At 38.5% G+C, this 26,400-nt stretch overlaps 1 protein-coding gene across 3 annotated transcripts in view; it reads left to right on the top strand.

The window, feature by feature from the left end:
• Positions 1-26,400, top strand: part of Adamtsl1 (ADAMTS like 1) — a 949,615-nt gene that overhangs the window by 268,901 nt on the left and 654,314 nt on the right. For all 3 annotated transcript variants that reach the window (XM_052717522.1, XM_052717521.1, XM_052717520.1), the window contains exon 2: positions 12,913-13,032. In XM_052717522.1, the coding sequence (XP_052573482.1) occupies positions 12,913-13,032 (120 nt within the window). The remainder of the gene's footprint in view (positions 1-12,912; positions 13,033-26,400) is intronic.

Here is a 26,400-nt window from a genome sequence, read left to right as displayed (position 1 = left end):
AACAGGTATATGATTATTACCTCATACAACTTTGTGCCAAGCCTGGGATGAACTGGAAGATTCTGCTCTTTCTGAATGAATCCAGTCATACTCATTCAGGAGCTTAGCTGGATTGGAATGCCTGAGATGATTTGATCAAATGTCTCATGCTTAGCTGGGCTCAGCTCTGACACTAGAATAGCTGAGCTTTGGAATGTACAGTCTTTGGATATGTACTATTCTACCATTTTCTCCACTCTGATAATTCATGTGTGTGTGTGTGTGTGTGTGTGTGTGTGTGTGTGTGTGTGTGTGTGTGTGTGGTTTTTCTTTTCCATACAATCATGTTTCACTAACATAACCAAGTATTGGTCGACTGGAGGAGAAAAAACTAATAATACACAAAAATACTCAGAATTCCTCTTCCCTAAGAAATATGTAGGTGAGTTTTAATAGTAACCTAGAAGGTGAGAGACAATGATTTGAAGACAAAGCTACCATTTGTGTGAAGTGCACCAAGAATGATGGAAATAGGTGTGGAAGAAAGGATAGGCCTGTAAGAATGCTTGCTATGCATTAAATAGTTTTATACCCCTTTCTTGGGTGCTTTCAAATCTTGAGATGCTGAGCAAACATTTGAAATTCTTTAGGATATGTATGTGTATGTATGTATATACATACATATATATATACACACATATGTCTGTGTGTGTGTGTAATTTAAACATTGATATATATTTCTTTTAATTTTCTGTGTTTACTTCTATTTATTTTGTGGGGTGGTAAATGTGGAGGTGAGTTCATGTAAATCTGAGTTACACTATTATTACCACTAAAGCACATAATATTGTGCTTTGGACATTTTTTAAATATAAAGTAAATCTTCCTCAGGCCAGACTACTCTGTTCTATATTTAACTCTGAAATACTGGCCCTTGCTAGTGACACTTCTAGCTAGAAGCAGAGAAACTTCTAGAATTTGTGAAACAATAAAAGCTAACATCTCCTCAAAACAATTTAACTTCGTATGTATAATCTTTTGTAAGTAGTTAGCACCAATGAGCTAGTTTATTACAGTGTCTTGTGTAAAACTGAATTTCAGTGATAGGATAAAGAAAATGTTAAAACGAGACTGAGCTTGGAGGCAGGCAAAGTGGGAGAAGATCATGGAGACAGAATCAGAGAGATCTCTCACCTACCTCATTTCAAAAAACTTTGATAATTCCAATAGCTTTCAATCTGAAGAGAATAGAGAGAACTCCTGTGTTCTTGCCATTTGTTGGCATTGTGGAGGCTGACTTGCTAGACTTTTTGATATAGTAGGAAGGCAAGATGAAAATATTGCATCTGATCCAGTAGTTTTTGGTCAAAAGAATAAAATAAGCTGTTATCTCTGGTCCTCCCAGAAATTAAGAGGAGGACAGGATTAGGAATGTGAAAGAATCATTTGGGTGGGGTAGAAAAAAAACAGGTCTGGAAGAGTCACCAGACTAAAATGCACAGTATCCTTTGTAAAAGAGAGAAGGGAACAAAAGCATTGGCGACAGGGAGCATTGAATGGAAGTAACAGCGCTAAGGAAGTTTTGGCAAAACAATGGAGACTCCTTAAGAAGAAATAAATTTCTACTCTCTCAGGAATGGATCTATATTGGTAAGTCTGTTGTGTTAATCATTGATATAGCCCATGAGAAACACGTCTTAATTAAAACAAGCATGTTCTTGTAGAATGCAGCATCCAAGACAGTGTTGATAACATAGTCTATGATAGGAGACATAGGTGTAGAGAGGACTTACTTGCTTAGTTGGTCCTCCACTTGGTTTAGCATATGTGTAGTACACTGACTTCTGACTTACTAGGTGAGTGACTGAATTTACAAAGTCCTCAACAATAATTCTGATCTATATAAATACATGTCATGTGTACAATCAGAGGTTGATTTCTACACCTACAAGTGTATGGAGATATTTCTATGCTCTTCCAATTTTTCTTCATCTTAACATCCTCCTCCAACAGCTAAACTTCCTTGATTCCTGGAATTGTATGAGTACTTTATTTTACATCTTACTTTAAATTATTCATGTAAGCATATACATAGATATGATTTCAAGGCCATGTCTATTTCTCCTTGTTTTAATTGCTGTGACAAAACTGAACCCATCCACTTACAAGACTACCTTCTCAGTGTCACTTCTCTTTTGTTGTCCAAGTATGAAGTTGCATCTCAGCTGTCCTCAGCAATTGCTTTGTGGATCAAACTCCTCAGAATTCTGTGTGAGCTGCACCATTTCCCTCTTGAAAAGAACAGGCTATAGCGTGGGTTTAAACTGATCAGGAAAGATAAGGAAGAAGGGACGTCTTTATATGGAGAGGGGAATGTGGTCATTCTGGCTTTATTTGGCCATTTTTTCCATCATATATAGTTTTTAAATTATCATGCAACTCATATTTCCTATACCCCACATTTAGGGAGGAAACTTATTCCATGGATAGAGTACTGAAAGGGTGTTTCTAAAGGTCTTTCCAGCACTTTAATTTCAGTGTTGGTGTTAATTTAAAACAAATCACAAAAATATCATATCTTATCTATGATCAGCCCACATCATACTTGATGTATATGCTCTGGTAGAGTAGCCTTTCTGTTTGACCATTTCAATTGTTTAGAATAACTTTCTTGTCAAAGTAAATATCTGTCTAGGATAAAGACATGGTAGATATTCCTTTAACTTTTGTTTCCTGTACATAGAGGTTATTGTACTAGGGAAGTGGAGTCTTTTCATTGACATTCTGGGATAGGTCTTTAAATTCAGCTACATCTGGTCACCTTGCCTCCAACCATGTTACAGCTGTTCCTTTAAATCAGACCTGAACTAAGCCAAAGACACATCATCTGTAGCAAGAATTATGAGGGCCCAGCTGAACATTTTGGACCCAGCATGTTCCATCTTCACTTCTCTTTCAGCTCTAACCTTTTAGCAATTATCTTTACAATCCTTAGAAATGGTAATTAAAGTTGGTAGAAGAACAAACAGAATACTCAAGATGTTTTTACGTTCCAAACACCAGGTACATAAATGTCAGTGGCTTAAATATTGTTACAAGAATGCTTTTATTAACTCCCCCTCTGACCTTCTTGGGGATCATATTTAACCTTTCCTCCAGGGAGTGTAACACTGCTAATCAGCTTGCATAGTTGGCAGCCATTGCAATGCTGGGGATACCTGAAGCTACCTCAGGTATCATTCTCCCCTGACTTCAGACAAGCCTGCTAGATCAGAAGGCATGGGTAGCTGTATTGTTACCATGGTTCACTGTCTAAGAGTGTTTGTTTAACAGCAACAACAACAAATGTGTTCAAAGCTAAACAAGGGTTTTCTAAGTGGACCTTCTCAATATTGACAGCAGGTCTTTAGAGACACTGCTTCCTGCTCTCTTTAGAAAAGGCTCTTTCACTGAAGAGGCTGGCTAGAGGCTCCTGGGACATTGAGTCTAGGCAGAATAGAGTTGCTGACCTTTGATGCTGTGATTGAACCTCTCTGGTGACAATGAGTTTGTAGACATCTCTAGGGATTACTACTTGGGGACTTTATGAATCCCTGAATTACTTTTCCTCCTTCCTTTTAACAAGACAATTTCTTTACAAAGATTATGTGCATCTGATGTTTTCTAGCATTTATAAATTGAATTGTTGTACACTAATTTCCCACATCTTATTACACTAGGAATTATACAAACGAGGAATGAAAGTTACCCTGCATTAATGAAAGGGGTCACTGAATGTAGACTTGACTATTCTTCATGACATTTGGGCCCATCAGAATAGTCCTAACAAGAAGAATGTTATCACAGGTGAAAAGCCAGGGACAGTCATTTATGTGCAAGTGGAATTTACTAAAACAAGCATTTGTTACTGAATGGCAGGAGTTTTGATATAGGTAAAAACATCAATGTGTATTACTATTTATAATTAGCTTGTTAGAAAATTTAGTTGATTTGTTTTTTAATTTCATTTGGACCATTACCACTTGTAGCTTTGCATAGCAATATCATAATCCCTGATCTTCATTTCTTTCAAACCAGATGTTTCTTATGCTTTTACATTGGATCGGGTTTTCTGCCTTCTCTTGATATCTGAGTCATTCGGCTTTAAAGACCCAATGGAAGTGGTGTGAGGTGGCAGGACTGAACTGGGCTCCTTCCCACCTATTTAGCAGTCATTCTCAGAGCTGGAACTGAAATCATTTTGGTCCCAAGAACATTTTTGTTGAGTTATTTGTTCAATAAATATTTCATTGTCTTACTGTGCCAAGAGCTCGTAACCTGGGCATCAATCATTTCACTACCCACTGGTATTTAAATATAGGTGCGTATTCAGATAACACAGTGGCCAGTTATTAAAGTTGTTCAAGTTATTATTCTAATCTACTGAGAATTTATAGCTTCACTATCTTAATTCTTAGTAAACTGTGAACCAAATATGAGCATAAAACTTACTTTATAAAATCCTTTGGTAGGAAAAAAATTTAATAGTTTTGTGGTTTTCAGTTCTATACTTCATAAGTAAAGTTGAAACCAGAATCCTTCCCTAGGGATATACGCTTGGCTACCTTTCAATTTTCACAGAAAAGCTACATGAAGAAAGAAGAACAATAAACTGATAATTTGAGGGCATGTTTGTATGTTTAAGCTTCAATTATTTCTACAGCCTTTCCTCCCAGCCTACAAGGGAATAGCAACTTCCCCCAGAATTATAAGAAAATTACAGCTGCATGAAAATTCCAGCTATAACCATCCAGTTATTAGAGGAATTATGGCTCTTCCTTAATGATGGAGTTTCAAAAATGCAAACCAGTTGCTTTGGATATCAGCTTTCCAAATGCTAGCCACAGACCTTATAGAAAACATGTTACAAGTAGGAAAATACGAATGGGGGATTTTTATCTTTCATTTTACCAAACATGTTAATTGTGAGCAGATGAGCCATAATCCTAATCAGTGTTCCCTGGAGACACTGAAAGTCAGGTCAGGCTGCAGTACCAGGTTATGATGGGAATAAATGTGAAGAAGAAGAAGACGACAAAAGCATGTCTTGGAACTAGTTTTGAGTTGAGTTTCTGCTCATATCTCAAAGCTAGATACAAAAGATGGTTGTGTTAGTCAATAGCTTTGCTTTAATTTTGTTTTTTTTTTTACTTTTTATTGATTATTTGTGAATTTCACATCACACACCCCAATCTCACTCATCTCCCTATCCCTCCATATCTGTCCTCTGGCTTTGTAACACACCCCTCCCCGAAAGAAAGCAGAAAAGAAAAATCTTGCCGTAGAAGTTGCAGTGTGTCATGGTGTGTCACACAGTCTACCCTTTTGCCCAAACAACTGTTCTTGCAAATGTTCATTGCAGAGTCATTGGTCTGGTTTGAGGCCTCTGGCTTCTGCTATACTATCAATGCTGGATCCTCACCAGGACTCCTCTTGGTTATCCTGTTGTTGCCCTGTATCATGGAGATCCTGCAGCTTTGGTTGTTCTTCACACACTACAGCAGTTCTTCAATGGGGTAGATGTTAGGGTGTGCCAACTCAAAATCCTGAATCTGGACCTGGAAGGTAGCTGAGTTGGTCAACCCACCTGCTCTCCCACACCCATACCACCAGGGCCAGCTCTCCAGCACTGCCCTGACAAGGTGCAGGGCCAGCTCACAAGAATGCCAAAGCCAGCATGGGCTAGTCAGCTCTCCAACTATCAGGCCTTCAGGGCCAGCTCACCTGTACCCATGCCACCAGGTTCAGCCCTATTGTGCTGCTCAAGTCAAGAGCAGGGCCTACTTTCCTGAGTGTCACAGCTGGGGAGGGGCAGGACAAGCTCTGCATAGCCCTGGGACATCAATATGCTAGGTGGCATCCCAAACCAGGAACATCTTAATGACCTTTGAGGGTAACATGGGCCACACACATAAAACCAGACCCCTGCTGCTGCAGAATCCAGGAACCAGACTGGTAGCACCATGGACTGGGACACTTCCCATGGCCTCAGGTAGCAGCACAGGATACTCACATCAGGCTGATCCTCATCACACTTACACCTCCAATTCCACCTCTCTTCACAGTGCACAGACCATTCTGCTTCTCTTTCTCTCCCATCCCTCCATCACATACTTGCTCATTGTAGTCACACCCGCTCTATCTGTGCAGTGTGGCTGAAGACAAGGGCCCCTCTTCTAACTCATCTGTACCACTCAGTGGTAAGCAGGGGCCTCTCAGGTGTCTTATGCCCCACCTGCCAGCTTTGCTTTATTTTAAAGTCATCTTTACCTCCTTTTCCTTTCCTAGGGTGTAGGATAGAGAGCTCTTTAAAAGACTCCTCAGTTTCCTGCTTTTACCTATGCTCTTTGAAAAATATGTCTAATGTGGCTCATTGCTTGGTCCCATTAAAGAGAATACACAGCCCAACAATAAATTGCTTTCATGCCTTGCTGGATGCACTAAGACTCTCTTATGGAAGCTACTAATTTTCATTCCAGGATTCTTTAAGGAGTGCTTTGGCAGTCCAACAGTCAGAAAGACAGAAGTCAGTGTTTGAAGCAGGGAATTGAGACTGCAATAGGAGCAGGAATCTTCTTTATTGGGGAGATGTGCTAGTCTACCCAATAGCATTGGTAGATGATCAGTCTTCCTTCTGGTAGAGAATAGTGCTTAGGACTAGAAATCCTATCAGAACAGGTATGTGTTTCAGTAATGATTCCCTGTTCCTCACAGGCAAACCATGGGGCTTGAGTCCAGCAATGATTTCTATTTTATAAGACACCATCTCTAGCCCCTCATCCTGACTTAGTCACTGGTCATATACACATTCCCCCCTACACCTCACATTTTTGTCATTTTATCCTCAAAACTAATGCTGCTAAAGCCTAAAGTGATCATTTTGATTGATTTCATTATATCTTAATAATTTTATAACTACAAAGTACTTCTTTACATATCAAATAAAGTAGCCACATTCTCCAAACCAAAGATCTGGAAATGTGATCTGATCTTAGAATATAGGACTTTTAAAATTTGAGTTTGTCCTGGAAAAGTTAAAGCCTGATTCATATTTAGTTGAACTCAGGGTCTGAGAATTGGTAATCTAATCACCCATGGCCTCTACCCTCAAAGAACCTCCAGTCTGTAACAAATTGTCAGTTGTGCTGATATAAGGTGTTTTCGAAGATAGCCAATAAAAGGAAGGTCTAAAATGAAAAGTCTAAATGAATTACATTCTTCTTAGCATTTTCTTCTGTTATGAATGAGCCACTAGAGGTGGATCCATGGTATGTGGGAAGCTCCAGTGTGCCTCGATGGTATGTGGGAAGCTCCAGTGTGCCTCGATGGTATGTGGGCAGCACCAGTGTGCCTCGATGGTATGTGGGAAGCTCCAGTGTGACTCGATGGTATGTGGGAAGCTCCAGTGTGCCTCGATGGTATGTGGGCAGCACCAATGTGCCTCGATGGTATGTGGGAAGCTCCAGTGTGCCTCGATGGTATGTGGGAAGCTCCAGTGTGCCTTGATGGTATGTGGGCAGCACCAGTGTGCCTCGATGGTATGTGGGCAGCAGCACCAGTGTGCCTCGATGGTATGTGGGAAGCACCAGTGTGCCTCGATGGTATGTGGGCAGCACCAGTGTGCCTCGATGGTACGTGGGCAGCACCAGTGTGCCTCGATGGTATGTGGGCAGCACCAGTGTGCCTCGATGGTATGTGGGCAGCAGCACCAGTGTGCCTCGATGGTATGTGGGAAGCTCCAGTGTGTCTCGATGGTATGTGGGAAGCTCCAGTGTGCCTCGATTTTAATGCCTTTCACCCTCCACGATTGGCTCTGCTTGCTCATTAATGTCAAGCCTCACCCTGTCCCCATGTGATAGCCCAGTCTGTCCTGTGCACTATTCCCATCTTTCCTTCCCAAGACGTTTGTTTAGTGTCTGTTTCCCACCACACCTCTCAGTGAACTCAAATCCTTGACCCTCTTATGGTTTCTCTTTTGTCCAACACGCTACTCTCTTCTCTAATGCCTAAATCCAGATAGAAAATAAAGTCGTGACTTGAAATGTACCTTCTGGATTCAGTTGACTGCCGAATCTTATAATCTTTTCCTTCCTCACCAGCTTCTCAGGTCTGCACAAGTTCTCATCTGATGAGTTCCGATTATCTAAAGCCCTCACCTCCAGGCTTACTTTCTGACAGCCGCCAGAATACTCTTCCAGCATACGAGTCCAAACAAGACTCTGGGTCTGTGATTCATAATCCAACCTGGCTTAAGACACAGATTCACTTCCACTCCTTGTTCCTGTGAACTCACGTACATGCCTTCTGAACCCCTTCATGCCTCATTTTACCCAGACTGAACCTTCTTCCTGGGCTAGGAATGTTTCTCCCACACATACCCTTCCCCTTGACCAGTTGGTAAATCCCCATTATTTCTTTAAGTCCATTTTAAAGCCTTGCATAATTCTTCTTAGGTTAATTAAACTTTCTTGTTCTCTATTCCCTAACTTTTGGTGCTTTCACTTGCAAATTCTCATTAGCACAGTTAGGGTAGTCAGAAATGGGCTCTAAGGTTGACAAGAGTGCAAATCTTTGCTACTTGATCACTTTGATAATTGAGATAAGTGAGCTGATCTTGAGCAAGTCTTCCCTTATGCATTCATTCTGGGAGGCTCTTTCACCTTCGACAAAATTGATCCCCAAATTTCTCTGAAGCAGTGTATTTAAAATGGAACTAACTCCAAAAGAGCATGGAGGGAGGACTAGGGGATGTGTGTGTGTGTGTGTGTGTGTGTGTGTGTGTGTGTGTGTGTGTGTGTGTGTTATCCCATGGGATATAGAGATAGAGATAGAGATAGAGATAGAGATAGAGATAGAGATAGAGATATAAAGAGAGAAGCTGGGCTCAGTAGTTGTTTCACTTCCTCCTTAACTGCAAATAGGTCTTGGAAATGTTAGCCAGGTATCTCCTCACCATGACAGAAAGATGGTTCCTTTGGTGAATGACTATCGTTTTCTGTCAAATCTTTGTGTACGTTAGATTGGCTCGGTCAAGAGAAAAGAAACTGTATTCCGTTCTGTGGTCCCATGGGAAAGCTATTGACACTAGGACTTGAGAAAATGTGTTTAGGAGTGGACGAGTGAGGGAGTCATGGCACCACTTCAGATGTAAAGCGTTCTTAAAAGTGAGCTGGAAATTGGTGTAGAAAATGTGTCTATTGGTATCATTTGCTATCCCTCCTCTAGTCTATTCTACCAGGTTTGCTTTAATATCTAAAAAGTAATTATAATTCTTAAGAATGTCGGCATACCTTATAACTCTTGCCAGGATGCTCAACTCATGAATTATTTTTATAAGACACCAAATTAAATTTAACCCTAAGAATAGATAAGAATATGCAAGTTCAATGTATTCTCATTATAAATACGCATAAATACTGCCTATTTTCAACTTAATTGTGTTTTGTGAATATTATTTCTAATTATGTAATTAAAAACCCTACATTTTTTGCTTAATGTTGTTAGTTTTGAGTAGTTGTGTCTATTATTCAAAATTATAATTACTCTTTGTTTTTTAAATATGCTTTCTGTGTATGTGTGTGCCTGAGTGTGTCCCTGGGTACCATATGCATACAGTTCCCTCAAAGGTCAGGAGTAGGTGTCAGATCCTCTGAATTGGACTCATAAACAGTTGTGAGCAACCTAGGAGTGCTGGGAACCAAACCTAGGTCTTCTGCAAGAGCAGTAAGTAGGTTTAATCTCTAAGCCATCTCTCTGGCCCTAGAGATACTCTTTCCTAAACACTAAATTATGATTGAGAATTATACTATAAAGAAAATGGACCACTGGTTATCTTTTAGTGTTATTTGTAACTATTCAACATCTTACTGTCTATTTTGGATGATATGTGATTTTTTTTTCGTATTTCCTTAATCAGTTGAACAAAGAAAAACAAGTTAGGCACAAAAGTTGTCCCCCAAGGAAATGTATGAAGTTTGTTAATTTTCCTTAAAGAACTATGGCAATGAATGTTTAGAGAGCATGAATGTTTTAGATGATAGAAATTTAAAGTATTGGATGTGGATTTGGGAGAAAAATATTCATTAAATGTAGCATTTAAGAGTCTTCAGTGTGGTTTCATCCTTTAGAAAATAGACAAGTTAGAGCATATCTGTGTATGTACATAGTGTTAAGCTCAAATTTTGCACTTCTTCAGAAAGAGATTCACAAGCATTGGTCTTACTTGCCTAGAGTCTTCCTTGCCTGAAAGTGTGAGTGGTCCTGAATGTCATGTCTGTGACCTTGAAACTCAGCCAGGAAGGGAATCAGGAAAGCTTTGGGTTAAGGAAGTTAGTTGATCAAGACAAATTTTGAGGTGTATTTAACTACATACTCAAGGGAGGATTGAATGATTGATCCTGATGAGAAAATAATTAAGTAAAAGTGAATTCTAGACACACCAGGAATAATTTAGTTTAGCTTGAAGGACACAGTTCCCAGAATGACTTTTTACAATCCTTATACTATTGCATGCCTAGTATTACTTGGTTCTTAGAAAATTAGCAAAGAAGAAGCAAGATAGCCTTTCATTGTGCCCTACCTCTCAATGATTATATTCCTTTCCAACTGCCATAACAAATTACCTTGGATATAGTGGCTTAAAACAACACAAAAATAGTATTTCACAATTTCTGTAGGATAGGAATCTGACAAGGTACAGCTGTATTCCTGGGTGCCACTTGGTTAAAATCAATGTAGTGACTGAGGATACATGTCTTCTAGGGATTGGGTTCCTCGTATAAGTTTACTGTGGAAGAACTTATTTTATTTTTAAGTGTGTCCATGGTGTCCTCTATGTGTTCAATCTAGCAATGGCAGCTTAAGTTAATGGGACGTTTTGAATTATTTTTTCTGCCATGCTTTTAACTTCTCTTTCAGCAAAGAAAAGCTCATTAGTTCCCAACCAAGGCAGGTGATGCTGTTACCAATATCCTGCTTTGTCATATCTTCAAAGAGGTCTTTTAAAGATGTTTCAAACCAAAATTCTGTGTGAGAACCTAAAGATGCCCAGAGGACTTGCTGTCTACCACTGCAGTATTCTGATTATGTACTCTGTGACCTGGAGCCGAGCTTGCTCAGAATTGGAGCCTATCAGCCATCTCTCCTTGTTCGATGTGCTACTTAAACAGTGTGCTGAGGATTGCATTGGTTTCTTTAGTTTTTTTCCTATATGAATATTTATACCTGAATAAAATTAGATAGATTTTGTTCCAAGATGGCATTGCTTTGAACGTAATCTCCCTCCCTGCTGCAAGTCATAAACCATTCTGTATATTTTTTAATCTCTTCATTATGTTTTTATTTTCTTTTGTACTCTTCAAGGTATGAATGTATTGCATTCAAATCAGTTACATCCTGCTGTTAATGTCTCATGATTGTACTGGACTCACTTAAACATTGCAAGATACTAATTGTGTCAAAGTCAGCTCCTTAGTATTCCTGACGGCAACTGCAAAGTCCTTTCTGTCATGTGAAGCAACATATTCACAAAAGTGACACCAGGAAGGGAAGACATTAGAAGTGAGATGCTGTCTACTATGATGAAACTGTCCTGACTGTTCAACCACAGAGAACAATAACACATATAAATTAGGGAAATCACTCTCCTTTCCCCCAAAGACATTTGGTTTAAAATAACCTTAATTCATTATGAGTTATTGCAGACATTCAAGAAGGCATGAATTAACAGGAATTCTCACATGTTCACTACTAACTTCACTGTTGTGCAAAGCTGTAAAATTAAAATAGAAGTTAGGAAAATGAAGACATCAGGATGGATGTGGGAGTCAGATGGATATACATGTGTCCTTATTAAATATAGTAAAGAAACTCAAGGATGTTAAAGTTTAGATTTGTCCATATTTCTTAAGTAGAACATGCTTTTCATAACAATGTTGTGCTTACTGGATGCTTATGGTGTGCAAGGCATCGCACTAAATTTTGGTGGTGCATGATCTGTCTTCTGGGCAATCCAAATGCTGCAATCACTGCTGTTATTGATTGTGAAAAGGGCCAGAGAGACGTTACGAAGCCTAGGCAAATTGGTCATTCCTGAATTTATAGACATTACATAATAGTGTGTCACTCAGGATAGGAAGGCTCCAGCAGCTCAGGAGCAAAATGATGTAAGGAAAGGGTAAGGGGTTTTAGATTCAGACCCGTGTTTGAGTGTGGATTTCAACACTTGCTCCTTTGGCAAAGTCCTCAAACCGTCTATGCCTCTGGTTCCTAATTTGTCAAGTGTGGCTGCTGAGAGACACCTCGTGAGGCTGCTGCAAGATAACATGTGCAAAGAACCTGCTATGTGATAAGTTCCAGCGAAGCGTTCTCCAGCATCTCCTCCTGCGGCAGCCAATGTGCGTCGCATTCTATCTAAAGCTCTTAGAGGAAGTCAGCTCCTGGCTCAGGACAGGGCTTCTATATCAGGTGGACACTTTAACAGGACGTCGGGACCTGGACCTTCCTCAGTGCTTAGATCCGTTGGTCTAGGAATGGATCCTTTAGGGTCCATAGCCTCTCTATCTGGTACCCACATAAAGAGAGCCCAATGGCATAAGGACCCAGCCCTGATCACAAAAATAACCTATAATCACTGACTTTCAACATCACAAGCAATCAGTTAAGAGACTCCAACCTAGTAGGGGACTTTCCTGGCATCTGTCAGAGAGGCCACATGCCAGAATGTTCTCGTGGCTCTCCCATTAATATGTATTTGTGTGCATTGTTTTTGATTGCTCTAATCAGACTTGAAATGGATCCAAGAGGTTTTACAACTAAGAGACATTAATCCCCCATGCCCTCTCTCTCCCTCTAGGCTCTGTCTGAAGGCTTAATTCAGCTACTTTATCTCTCTAGGTATGTGGAGACCAAAGCCAAGGGGCTGTTTTCCTGCGGGAATTCACACTGATTCGAAGAGAGAGCCTTCATGAAGATTTCCTGTCTGACTTCTTGAATAGTCACAAAACTGAAGACCCGGTACAGTGTCTCTTCTGCTTATTCTCTGAAACACAGCGGTTCCGTGGCTGGTTCTGACGCATGGTGGTGGTTTTTAACAAATATGAAGCCAAGCTAAAGAGTTCTATCTGTCATGTTCATGAGAAGAGGGGGAGGCAAAACAATGAGGCAACACACAGACTCCATGTATGGGGTAACTGTCAGATGCTTCTGGCATCTGGCAAGTTTTAAACATTTTACTTGAGTATTAAACTCTGTTTGAGGCAGCATGTGGCAGATTCACTTTCAAAAATATCTGATGTTTTGCCAGCGAGCCTGAACATGCAGCGGTGATAACTTAAATAAGTAAAGAAGAAGGAGATTGTTTTATAGGTTGATGGGAATTCCACCACCCTCCATTCCTGGCATCACTGCAGATACTTCAAAGTATTAGTTATATTTATTATATGGATTTTTTTTCTGGTAGGATTTTTGTTTTGCCTTGTATTTTGGTTTGTGGTTGGCTTGCTTGCTTTAGAAGGTCTAGCAAATGAATTCTCAAATGGAAATAAGTATTCTTGACTGACAAGATCAAGTCAATGACCCTGCTCTTCTGGCATTCACTCTGATGTGTAACTGAGACTATATTGTGAGAACCAGACTGTGGGCTTCTGAGACCTGACTGTGCCTCTGGATGGTAAGAAACATCTATTCAGGAGACTTGCTGGCTAAAGGCTGCTGTCTACACAAGCCAGTAGGGTTCTTGAAATAGCAGAATCACAGAAAAACAATACCCCAAAGATGCCTTTGTCTCTACTTCTTTTAGCCCGTTCTCTTATCACCCTCTCTCAGGGTATTTCCTGCATATTTGTTAAGTCTTTCTCTTATAGATCCTAAGTAAATTAGCTCTCTCTGCAGTAATTCTCAAGGTACTGCCATCATTGTTTGTGCCATTTACATCTTCTCTACCTTAGGCATTTGTACCCATCTCAGGCATGGGCAGGCACAGTAGTGATGGTTCCCGGGGATCCTATAATTAGTTTTCATGTGCGTCATTTTTCACCAATGAGTCTGAAAATGTAGTGCCTAGCATTTTATATGTTCCTTGCTTACATCAAGCTTTCATTGTGACCTAGCAGGTACATCACCACCTAAACTTATGATTCTTTCTTAAGAACAGTGTCTTGCAATTATACCTTAATTTTGTTCCATTTGAGGTCATACTGAGTCTGAAATGTGAACTATCTGAAGGGCATCTATGTGGGCACTATATGAAAATGTCATAAGTGAGTCTAATTATATCACTTTATAACGTAAAGAAGTTAATAATATGAATTAATTATGAACACAATGGAGCCAATCATACAGTAGCCCTACTGAAAACAGTTATTGACGTTGTCAAGCATTGAAGGTTGTCCCAAACAGTACAAATATATAGTATGATATTGATTTCTGTCTTAAGAAAACTACATGCTTCTCCAAGTCTTCACTTACACTAAGGTCAAACATAAAGACTGGATAGAAATATGTAACCTGAAAAAGAATTGCCTACAAAAACAAACAATTAAAACAATAGCTATTCAAGAAAGCAGATGGGAAAAGAAAAGATCAAAGATCCCTAAATTCCAGAGCCAAATTCAGCCTTCTTATAAGCTTATGAAATCTAACTATTTCCTAGGGAGGATTTTCTCTATCTGAGGACTTGATTTGGTCCCAAAGATATCAACCTTTGCTAAAATGTAACTTCATATTCTAAGTAGATATTACAAGATGAATCACATAATCTCTATGTTTGTTGTAGGGGAAGAGATCAAACACACTATGCCACTTAAATAAAATAGCCAGGAAAGTGAACATTCCTTTCATCCTCCTTGTTTGTAAGTTTACTTGCCGGGGAGGAGGTACTTAGGGGAATGAAAGTAAGAATTCATTCTGTTATAGACATAAAACTCTCTGGTGAAGATGGTGAAGGAGGGAAGAAACGGCAGAACAACACAGTCTGTGCAATCCTGCAGTCTTCCATTCAAGCCCCTTTAGCAGCCCAAAGACTTCCTAACACACGTTTCCCATCCCCTACCAGAGATGTAGCTTTGCTTCCTAAGTCCAGGACTGAGCTGTCTCAGGATTCACCAGCACCTGGCCTATATTACTGTGCAATGTGCATGCAACTGGGTTCAGTGTTTGTTAAGGGGGATGGCACAAGGACGGTTCTCTTTTACCCTGATCCTAGAATTTCATCTTGAAAACAAAACAAAACAAAAATTCATAGTGAATATGCAGGAAAAGCTAGGAAGTGGTGGCACTCGCCTTTAATCCCAGAACTTGGGAGACAGAGGCAAGGAGATCTCTGTGAGTTCGAAATCAGCCTGGTCTACAGAGTGAATTCCAGGACAGCCAAGACTACATAGAGAAATCCTGTCTTGAAACAAAACAAAACAAACAGATAGTCTATGAAGGAAAAAGGCCCTGTCAACAATATGACAATCCAATGCCACATGCCTGTGAAAAGGTTTGAATGGTTTTCAGTTTTGATGGGGAGATAAAAGAGCATTTGGGGTTATCTGCCATGATGTCATATTGAAGCTGTATATAGATTTATCACAAATAATGTGAATCCAGGGATATTTGACAACTGAAAATCCATAGTGGTAAAAATAAACTTACTGCCAGTATGGAGAACATTTGAACAGAAGTAGCATTAGCTGTAGATGTGAAATATGCTGTCACTCTTTTGAGTAAACTATATGGCTAGCCTCTTTTTAAAGGATAGTGATTTTTATTTAAATTTTTCTTATTCTTTCTTTACTGGAAATTCTAAAACCTTTCTTTCAAAACTTCAAATAATTTTTTAAACCATTATTTTAAAAAGAAATTAAAGTCCTGGGTCTGGAAAGATGGCTGGGCAGTTTTAAGAGCACTAGTTGCTCTTTCTGAGGAACCATGGTTCAATATACAGCACCCACATGATGGCTCACAACTTTCTGTAACTCCAGGCCCAGGGGATCTAATGCCCTCTTCTGGCTGCCTCAGGCACTGCATGCACATGGCACACAATATGTGCCATCAAAACACCGGTTTACGTTAAGTAAAAGTAAAGGGAAAGGCAAACAGCCTTATTTACCTTATTAGGGGAACGTTTTCGCCTCAAAGCTGCTTAATTTATTTTAGCCTAAATAAATAAAGTTCATTTTTGACCTTCAGAGACCAGTCTCTACTTTTCCCAACTACAGCCACATGGCAAAGGCCTGAGTTTTACATTGTGTTAGAGAAGCTTTCTGGGTTGCTTTCTTCTGTTTCCAGCTAGCTTCCTCTATGAGGGCAGATTCTATTTTCTGTGCTTTGGGGGCACAGCCTAAGCAACTGTTTGTCTGAAGGCACAGCAGGCAGCTTGTAATTGTAGTCTGGAACGCCCCTGTTTGTGATTTACATTGTTTGTGGAGAAGAAATTGTTTGTCAAAAGCTGTTACTCATTATTGGAGCAGCAGAGATGCAGGTCACGTGTTGGCACATTGGTTTTGGTTGTCAGCCGGATACAACATCAGGATAATAATTAACATGAAATTCATTACAGAATGGGATTTTCCTCAGAATGTAATTAGTGCAGACCTCATTTGCTTGTAGCTTTGTGGTCCCTTACGTGGTTATTTAAGGCAGTGTTGTATGTTAGTAGAAAGAAGAGGTATTCAAATATTTACCAGTTGAGGGTAGAAAGCTCCTTTGGGTGGTTGGTAAAATAGAGATGCCTTTTGTGGAAGAGGGATGAGCTTTGGAAGGGACGTGTTCAGAAATCTCTGTATTTATATATTTATGTAAATAATGTATGTCCCTCTCCTGGGTACAGAGAGAGAGGAATAGCGGTCACCAGTTCACTGATTCTCAACTGAAAGGAAAAATGTAGTTTATTGAAATTGGTTTAAAGTAAGTTTTTTTTTCTTCCTTTGGTATACACAGGGCAGAGAATTAGTGAGGGTCAGGGTATTCCAATGACCTGTGAAATCAGTTCAAGCAATACATACAAACTCAAATAAAATGGAATAAAACGACTTCCATGTGTTCTCGAGGTTTTGAGCAACCTTGCCTCCATTCCTGCCGAGGAGCAAAGGGAAACAATTTAAGTGATAACACCTGGAGATAACTTAATTTGCTTAATTACACTTCTAACCTGATTCCTATGCTAGAAATGTGGAGGCATAAATACAAGGGGGGTAGCAGTATAGCAAGACCATAAGTGCATTCAGGCGCGACTAACACACTACCTTTGCCCAAGTGAAGCTTGAAGCCATTGCCCCTTCAATGTGGAATAACATTCCATCACAGATGCGCACATCCTGAAGGCAGTTTACAGGTTTACAGAGCCTTTATCAATCACTTAGTGAGTTGGTTTATCCTTAAAGTGGCCACTGTGTTTTTTAAATAATTTTGCCCCAAAGAAAAGCATGCAGCAAAGGGACCAGCTGCTCTAGAAGTAAAAGTCCGCTCCAGTTCAGTCTTAAATTTTGTAGAATATACACAAAATTTATTTAATACTACCAAAATTCTTTCTTTTGTGAGGAAGTAGTGGACTGCTAAGTAGGTGGGAAAGCAAAAGTTTATTCCTTTTAGGATATAACCCATTTAGGGTAACAAGGCAGGGGTTTTCAGGCCAGAAGAGCCCGGTGGCTTTGATACGCAGTTACGGGTATGTGTTAAGATGGACCAAAGGAGGCTGGAGGTTAGCATGGGGTTTTGATATGTGTTACCAGTATGTGCTAATAGGAGCTAGGTCCCCCCTTTGCCATAGGTGGATTTAGGGAGAGATAAGAAGTGGTAGCTCTTCTTGGCAGACAGGTTTCTGAGGAATGCTGAGTGTAAGCTTTTATGTACCTCTCTCCCCAAGCCTCTGTTTACCATGTCAGAATTCACCTTGAGCTGAACCCAGACTGTCCTTTGGAGACATAGTAGCACAGCCTTTTTTGGGGAGCGGCGGCGGGGGGGACTAATCACCTGTGTTTGCTATCTGGAACAAATATTTCCAGCCTGAAGAACTGGAAAGAAGAAGAGTAGCACAGGTTTCTCTTCATAGGCGGAATGAAAGTATACCACATCTTCCTTGCAAAGCACAGCAGACCCTGAACAAGCATGCACCTCACTCTGGCTCAAGACTTTCTGTTATGGACACAAGAGGAGGATGAGTTGATTGTTATTAAGTGAAGGCTTAGTGCCTTTCCTGGTTTGACCAACAGTCAAAGGTTATTACATAAGCTTTTGTTCATTGAACATGTCCTTTCCCATGATACATCTGATTTTAATCATACGCACATCTAATCATACAGAGGCATAAGAACATGTTAAAGGGGATTTTTTTTTTCCCCTAGATGTTCACTCATGAGACACAGTTTGTCTTCTGAGCATGTACTCAAAATGAGGCTTGGAAAGATCATCCACTGGATAGATTTACTAGATATATTCCAGGATAATTTGGCTACAAAAAGGAATTACTAAGGATTTCTAGGGAGCTATAGGTTTGGAGCAGGATTGGCAGGCAGTTCAACAGACTGGGGGTTCCAAGTCGCTAAGTGCTTTGTTAGAAAAAGTGTATGTGTTTCTAAAGTAAAGTGAAGTCCTGGATTGCTAAGCATCCTCTGTGTTTTCTTGCCTCAGATATGTATAACCAAAGAAGGCAGTATTTGATGCATATAAGTTATGTTGATGTAAATTAAGTGTCTTCACTTGAATCAAGTGTCCCTTTGCTGATGACAGATGAAAACAAAAAAATCCCACCCAAGTCTAGCTTGGGGCACCAGTAAGTTTATTCGAGTTACAAGAGTACAGGTAAGCTACTCAAAGGCAGTTTTATCTCCAAAAAGCCCACCCAGCATGAGGGAGGACTCACTAAAGCTTTCTGTACCACGTTCAGGCAGCTCAGCAATTGAATGTTTTCATGACCTTGGGGAGGGCCCTGCAAATTTTGTGACTTTCTGTGTTCCCTGATCTTTGTAAATTTCATTAGCTTTCTGAGTCTTATAAACCTCCCTCCTCCCTCCAGGAAGAAGTATTTCAATTTGAAGGAAACTGCTACACACAGTTGAGTTATAGATGACTTAATAAAGAAATATCAGAACACCCTGAATAGTGTAAAAAAATGTTACCTTATGGCATATTAAGTGTTATTAGCTACCTGAATTTATAAAACTCACTTAGTGTTTTATGAATCTGGTAGTCATGAAAAAAATATGTATATTAGATAAAGACCTTTAAGTCTGGCACATATTTTATATAACTTCATATTCATTACCTTTTATTTTATATACTAATACTCTATTATTTTTTACATTTATGTACAAAAAGAAACAAAAGAAATTTACTGAGGAACTTACACTATTCTTCAGAATTACCCAAGAAAGCAATAAATTGCTCCATTTTGTAGCTCTAACAACAAATGGGAAATGTCATTTGCAAAGATACTACTAAAATAGTAGCAGAATTTAAAGAACTGAGCCGGATAGGGAGTAAAATATGAATGGAGTGGCTACAACAACATAAAAATACACAATGAGCTGAGAACATGCTATAGGTTATTTCAAATGAATCCAGTGGAACCACTAATTTCATGGAGGAAAGGCATAAAGAGTTTAAAGGGAGTGAAGGGAGGTGAGGGGAGACCATGATTATTTGAAATACCAAATTTTGTTTATCGGTTGAACTACTACTCATCCTGTGATTATCTAGTTGCTACCAAATATGTCAGTCATCTGTCCCTGAGAGAGTGAATGGATCATCCTTGTATTCTCTGGGAGAACTTGAGTACTAAACTGTGATGCTTAAATGCCAGGCTTTCTCTGCAGTATTGTAAGTGAAGCTCTTCTGCTAGTGCCTCCATTTCATTAGTTCATGAACATATCACTAACTTTATCAAGGTTTCTCAGAATAAACTTACATTGATGTTTCTTTACTAAAGGATTAAAATACTAGAGGGAGGTATACAATGTTCATGAAAGGGAAATCTTCATGAGGGCCAGTTTCTCTAAAAACCATTCTAGCTTTCTAGAATAGCTGGAAACATAATCAAAGAAAAGAAAGGCAGGTCTTTCTTTGACAATACTGATATTATGAACCTATGAAAATATAAAAAGTGTAGTGGTAGGACATAGAAAGTAGTATAAATAAGTGAGGAATCATTAAGTGGGAACAGACAATTGGAAATAATTGCTTAGGGCTATATTATCCAATAAATCTGCAATATAAATAAAATTAACTTAAACACCTAAATATGAAAATGTGGCCCAGTGAAATGACTCATGTAGTAAAGGTGCCTGTTGCACAACCCTGGAGACCTTAGTTTGATTCCCAGGACTTGCAGAAAGGTGGAAAAAGAGAATCAACTCCTCAAAGTTGCCTTCTGACATCTATACACGTGCTATGGCATGCATGCTTACACACACACATACACACACACACACACACACACCACTAATAATGTATAAGAATTCATTTATGACTTGTAGTTCAGAAGATTTTCATAATTAAGAAATAAAGAGCCCCAAACAGCACAAGCCCCAATCAATAAAACTCAAAAAACCATTAAAAAAAAAAAACTGATGTTTTAATGTCAGTAACAATTTTGTATGTCTAAAAACTCCTCAGACAAAGTAAAAAAGACAAGATGCATGCTAGGAGATATTAATTGCAGCAGTATAATGATAAGGAGATGGCTATTGTATAATAGCAAGGCTTATAAGTTATTTTTAGAAAGATAGAGAGTATGCAGCAAAAAAGGGATCATTAAAATGAGACATGCATGGCTAGTATGCATAAAGCCATCCAGCCTTACTAATCTTCAAGTATTTGTATGCTGAAACAACATTTATTCAAGGCCATTTATTTAGATTGGCAAAATTAAAATAACTAATGAAGACAGATGTCTTTAGGAAGTAAAGCAACAAGAAATGCCCCCAAATTGCTGTTAAAAACATAGATTGGTGCAGCCTCTTTAAAGGAAGCCTTGTCAGTATACACAAAGTTAAATCTAATAATTTCTTAAATCCCATCAATCTCCATTTAATAATTTATTTTAATGAAATATATAAATATTCAATAAAATCTACATGCTCCACACTGTAGTTTTAAGTAAAATCAAATATCAATCAGAATGTAAATGCATTGAAACATGGTTATTCATACAATAATATATTGTAGAAATGATCTACAATACACATTTTAAAGTATATATTGTAGAAAGGAAATGATGCCATTTTTGATAGAGTTTACATTAATTTTAATGTCATATGGATATTACTAGACATTATCGAAAGAACATTCTTATGTAAAAAACTGAGCAAAGCCTTCTCTACTTCTTGAATGTTAGTTACATTCTGGAGAAAGGAAAAGAGGAGAACTGAATTAGGTCATTATACATAGTCTACTTTAACTACTCTTACAGTATTTTAAAAAAAGAAAATATGGCAAAGTGTTAGTATTTGATTAAATATTTAATGGCTGCACAAACATTTGCTTTATTATTCCCTGTATTTTTGTGATTGAAAGATTTTATAATACTTGTATAATAAAGCCTTCAGGATGATGTCTGACAAATAGCATAAAACAAAGGCTGTTTTTATTAGCAATGATGGAACTGAAAACTCATGGAAGCATGACACGATAAGGCTCAGTGCCCACATGTTTGCCTTCAGATATAATTAAGGAATAGTGAGCAGTATGGCAGCTGAGCACAAGGTCATGAGGCCCCTATCAGTTCATGAACTGCGACTCTGGTAAACAGTGTCAGGATGATGAATCTCGGTATTTAAGGGAAGGGACTATTTTTTACTATTGACCTTTGGAATTAACTGAAAACCATTATTCTGGAAGGAAGAATAATATTGTTCCCTCTTCCAAGTTCTAATTCCAACACAGCTTACATAGCTCCTATCTGTTGTTTATGAGATGTCTACCATTTGCTAAGTCTGTCTTTTTTTCCAAACAACAAATAGATACTAAGATTAATGATAAAAGAGACATTAGAGGTAATAAAATTGAAGTATTAAAAGTGTCAGTGAAGATATAAACAATTTTTAAGATCAAACATCTTAAGTACAAAACAAAGTTTTGTTTAGAATGTAATATCAACTTGAAATACATAATTAACATGTGAATGGCACATCTCTGTTTTTAGCATATTTCTATGCCATTTTGTAAGGCCTTTCCCCAAAAGAACTTTGTCAATAATGCTGGAATTTGAGTATTAAATAACTCTACCAAATTCTGACTTCTTTCCTTAATTCAGTATAGTGGTTAGTTCCAACTGTCAACTTGATACTCTCTAGAATTACCTGGGTAGAAAGTCTCAGTCAGGGATTGTTTACATTGGATTAGCCTCTGAGCATGTCTGTGGGATCATTTTTAGTAAATTAATTGGTGTAGGAGGATCTAGGCCACTGTGGGCAGCACCATTCCCTAGGCATAGAGTCCTGCGTAAGAGTGAAGCCATTGAGCTGAGTACAGCCAGAAAGCAAGCACATTTCTCTCTGTCTATGACAGTGAATATGGTGTCAGGAGATGTGTAAAGTTCCTGCCTTGACTTCCCCATAATGACTGACTATAACCTGAAATTGTAAGTAAGCTGAAATAAACCCCTTTATCTATTAGGAATCTTTTTGTCAGGGTATTTTTTTTTATCACAGAAAGAAAACAAAGCATTCAGTTTGTTTTCACATTATTTAGAGCACCCCCATTTATATTTATTATTAGAGAAACTAGTAACCCGAATTGGTTCACAAATACCTAAAGTTATAAAGAACTGAATGGTTCTTGAAACTGTCTTCAAAACACACACACTAAGTATATAGACAACAATTTAAATTACAGCTCAGAAAATCACTTGGGATACTGTTTCTGTTTATTAAATGCCTTTCTTATAAAGAGATAATTTAGCTCAATAAACAGAATATATTTTAAAGGAGTTTATTATTTGTTTATAAGATTATGCTAAAACTCCAACATGTGTGGTGTTTAACTGCCTTCCTATGATATGCCATTGATGAGTTGGCTATGTGTGGAGGTACTGTGCACTAGCACTTAAAATCAGTTACACTCGAGTGGTTAGACAAGGTAATTTGACATCAGAGGTCTGCCATAAAGGTCCTGATTAAATTGCAGTGGGGTCAGGTAGCCTAGTGGAAGGTCATATATCCATCACCTGGATTTAAGGACTCTATCTTCAGAACATGATGCTGCTGTTGCATTCTTGTCCTCTAGCAATGATGATCACTGGCACAAAACTGAACCTGTCAACATTCTGTCATTGTGGAAGAAGGACCCTTGAAGCCCTCTATTTAGGGGTATACTCAATTAATGGAACTGGGATAGAAGGGCTCATCATGTGCCACCTTTCCCTTACTAGCTATAGGCATTTAATGGTCTCTGAAGAAGAGAGAAATATTTTCTTTAGTGGTGTAGCCACTGGTAAAGAGCCTATGCTCCTGTAAATAGCCCTTCACCAGGATCCTGTAAGCATCCCTAATGAAACTCATAAAACCCTAATGAACTCTGTTTTAAAAAATAGATGGGAAGGAAGGAAAGAAGGAAATGAAAGTAGAAGAAGGACTAGGCAAGAAGGGGAATGGGATCAAGAGGAGTGAAGAACATAGTCTAGGGTAATGATAGATAAATATGATAAATATACATTATATGTATGATGATGTCACAATGGAACCCACTATGCACATCAGTATGTGATAATAAATAACTTTTAAAAGACTACAATATACAAGGATGCTTTGGGTCATGGGCTGTGGCAAATGTTTGTTTGGTGGAGTACATAGTTTATCTCTCTTTCTTTATATGTTTTTGTTTTGGTTTTTTTTTTTTTTTTTTTTTTTTTTTTTTTTTTTTTTTTTTGGTTTTTCAAGACAGGGTTTCTCTGTGTAGCTTTGCGCCTTTCCTGGAACTCACTTGGTAGCCCAGGCTGGCCTCGAACTCACAGAGATCCGCCTGCCTCTGCCTCCCGAGTGCTGGGATTAAAGGCGTGCGCCACCACCGCCCGGCTTATATGTTTAATTGAAATAGATTTACATCACTTTTTCTCCCCCGTCATTCTCCCTCTAGCCCCTCCCAGATACCTTCCCTCAAATTCCACCCATGCCTTCCCACCCTCAAGCTGATAGCCTCTTTATTATTATTATTATTATTATTATTATTATTGTTACATATAGGTATATGTATATACGTGTGTACATTATGTATATATATACATACACATACAAATTAACAACATGGGGTTCTATATCACTGTTTGTTGCTAAGGCCTAAGCCATAGAAGGAGCTGGTTAGGGATATGACTTTATTTCCAACTGACCAGGAGACTTTGTTTTTCTGACGTTTTAAAATAAACTTGCTTTCAGTGTTCTTGTACATCTATGATACTATATTTTAAACTGGATGTTTGATGAAAACTTTACATTCCTTACACTTTCTATGTGAATAACTTTTATTTCAACTCAGAAGTCATTGCTATTTCCATTTTGCATATCTGGAGTCAGGTCTTCCTACCTGTAAGTGCACTCACCTTCTGTCCCAAATATCTGAAAATATCAGTGTTCCCCACATCATGTCCCCCTTGCCTTTATCAACATAACATTGCTAACAAGTACTATGTCCTTTGCAACGGATACTTGTGTTTCAAAGTCAATTATATAATTCTGTAGATTCCCATTGCTCAAACACCATTTAACATCAAAGAATCCGAGTCTGTTTCCCGATCTTCGTTCAGCTTGCTTTTGACAGCATCCATGCAGCTCTAATTGCTCCAGCTTGTTGAGGCTGCTCCTGGCTCCTAGGGCTTTGCTCATAAGACTGCTTCTGCTGAATGCCCTTCTTCCCTCCCCTGTAGACTTCACTTTTTTTTGGTCCAAGTCCCAGGTACTCCAGAATACTGGCCTTGTTCCTGGTCCTCAGGGTGGGCTACTCTGTCTGGTATAGCTCATGGTATCAGCTGTTATCCTATTTGCTCAAGCAGAGGACCATCTACCCTTCTATCCACTGGAACCTAGACAGATGGGGAAAGCCTTGACTGAGGTGTGACTAGTGATAGGATGTTCCAGCCCCATGCTTTCAATCTGAGGTAACAGAAAAACAAATCTACAAAATGAGTGATTAGTGGATATTGCTAATTTGGAGGATGGAATGTTATAGAGATAAGAGCAGATGAGACAAAAAAAAAAAAAGACATGGACATGTTTAGCTGTAGGTGTTGTCGGTCACAGACATTCAATTATTTTGGGATCAGTTCTTCAGTCTTGTCTAAAACTATTTGTTAATTTTAGCCTCCTGGCTTGGGAGGCTAAAATTTTGCCTCCCTTTTGACTTGATCTTAATGTATCTTATCTTTTCCTACATAAAGGCCACCTGCCCTGACAAACATAAAAGCAAGAACAGGTCTTTGTAGTACTTTGTTTTTCTAGAACACAGAACAGGATCTTACACAGAGTAATACTACTTACTTAACACCAATATTGATAATAAAAATGACAAGAGTGGTAGCAAGACTAGCAACGGTCATTTCTGCCTCTGGTTTACTACATGCTGCTTGAGGCACTTCGTATACATGTCTGGAAGGAGAAAGATTTCGATCTTTCTAGCAGATTAAGAAATGAGAAAGTGATTCTCTCAGTCTCAAAATGAATCTGTTATGTAGATGATTTAAGGAATGACTTGACTCAACAAACGTTTAGTGACCGTCTACTATATTCAACATATTGGTGACACCAAGGGACATAAAGTTGAATTAAATCATCTATTCTCTCTAGAAGTTAAAATAATAACACCTTAGTTCTATTACAATGTATGGATGTTTAGGAGGGTTCATTATATATGTAAGTGTATATAGATGAGTGTTTTGCCTATATGCAAACACCAAGAAAATAATTACATTTTAGTATCTACAAAATACAATGAAATGTGAAGTACAAAATAAATTTGCTAAAATTTTTAGTGAAAAATACAACTATAATCACAGATTAAACATAAATTGCAAAATATACAAATAGAAAGATATGCCATGTTCACGGATTAGAAAATTAATATTGGCTAAATATCACACACAATATATAAATTCAGTGCTATTTCTATCAAAATTCTAATGACCTTTTATGCAATTATAGGGAAAAAAATCTAAAATTCAGGAAGAATCCAAAAAGACCAGATAATCGAAGCAAACTTGAATTAATAGAACAAACTGGAAATCATCACACTACCTGACTTTAAAATATGCTCTGAAATTATAGTAATCAAAGAATTATGGCATACATGGGACACTGAGGCAGAAATGGTAGTCCATGCATTTATGACAAATTGGCCTCTGTCAAACGTGTCAAGAACACACAACATGAGGAAAGAGTAGTGTCTTTAATAAATGGTGCTGGGAAACTGGATGAC

The sequence above is a fragment of the Peromyscus californicus genome, unplaced genomic scaffold (assembly GCF_007827085.1).
Source record: "Peromyscus californicus insignis strain IS unplaced genomic scaffold, ASM782708v3 Scaffold_5__1_contigs__length_169319896, whole genome shotgun sequence".
Taxonomy (NCBI): domain Eukaryota; kingdom Metazoa; phylum Chordata; class Mammalia; order Rodentia; family Cricetidae; genus Peromyscus; species Peromyscus californicus.
This window is presented reverse-complemented; position numbering and strand designations above follow the sequence as displayed.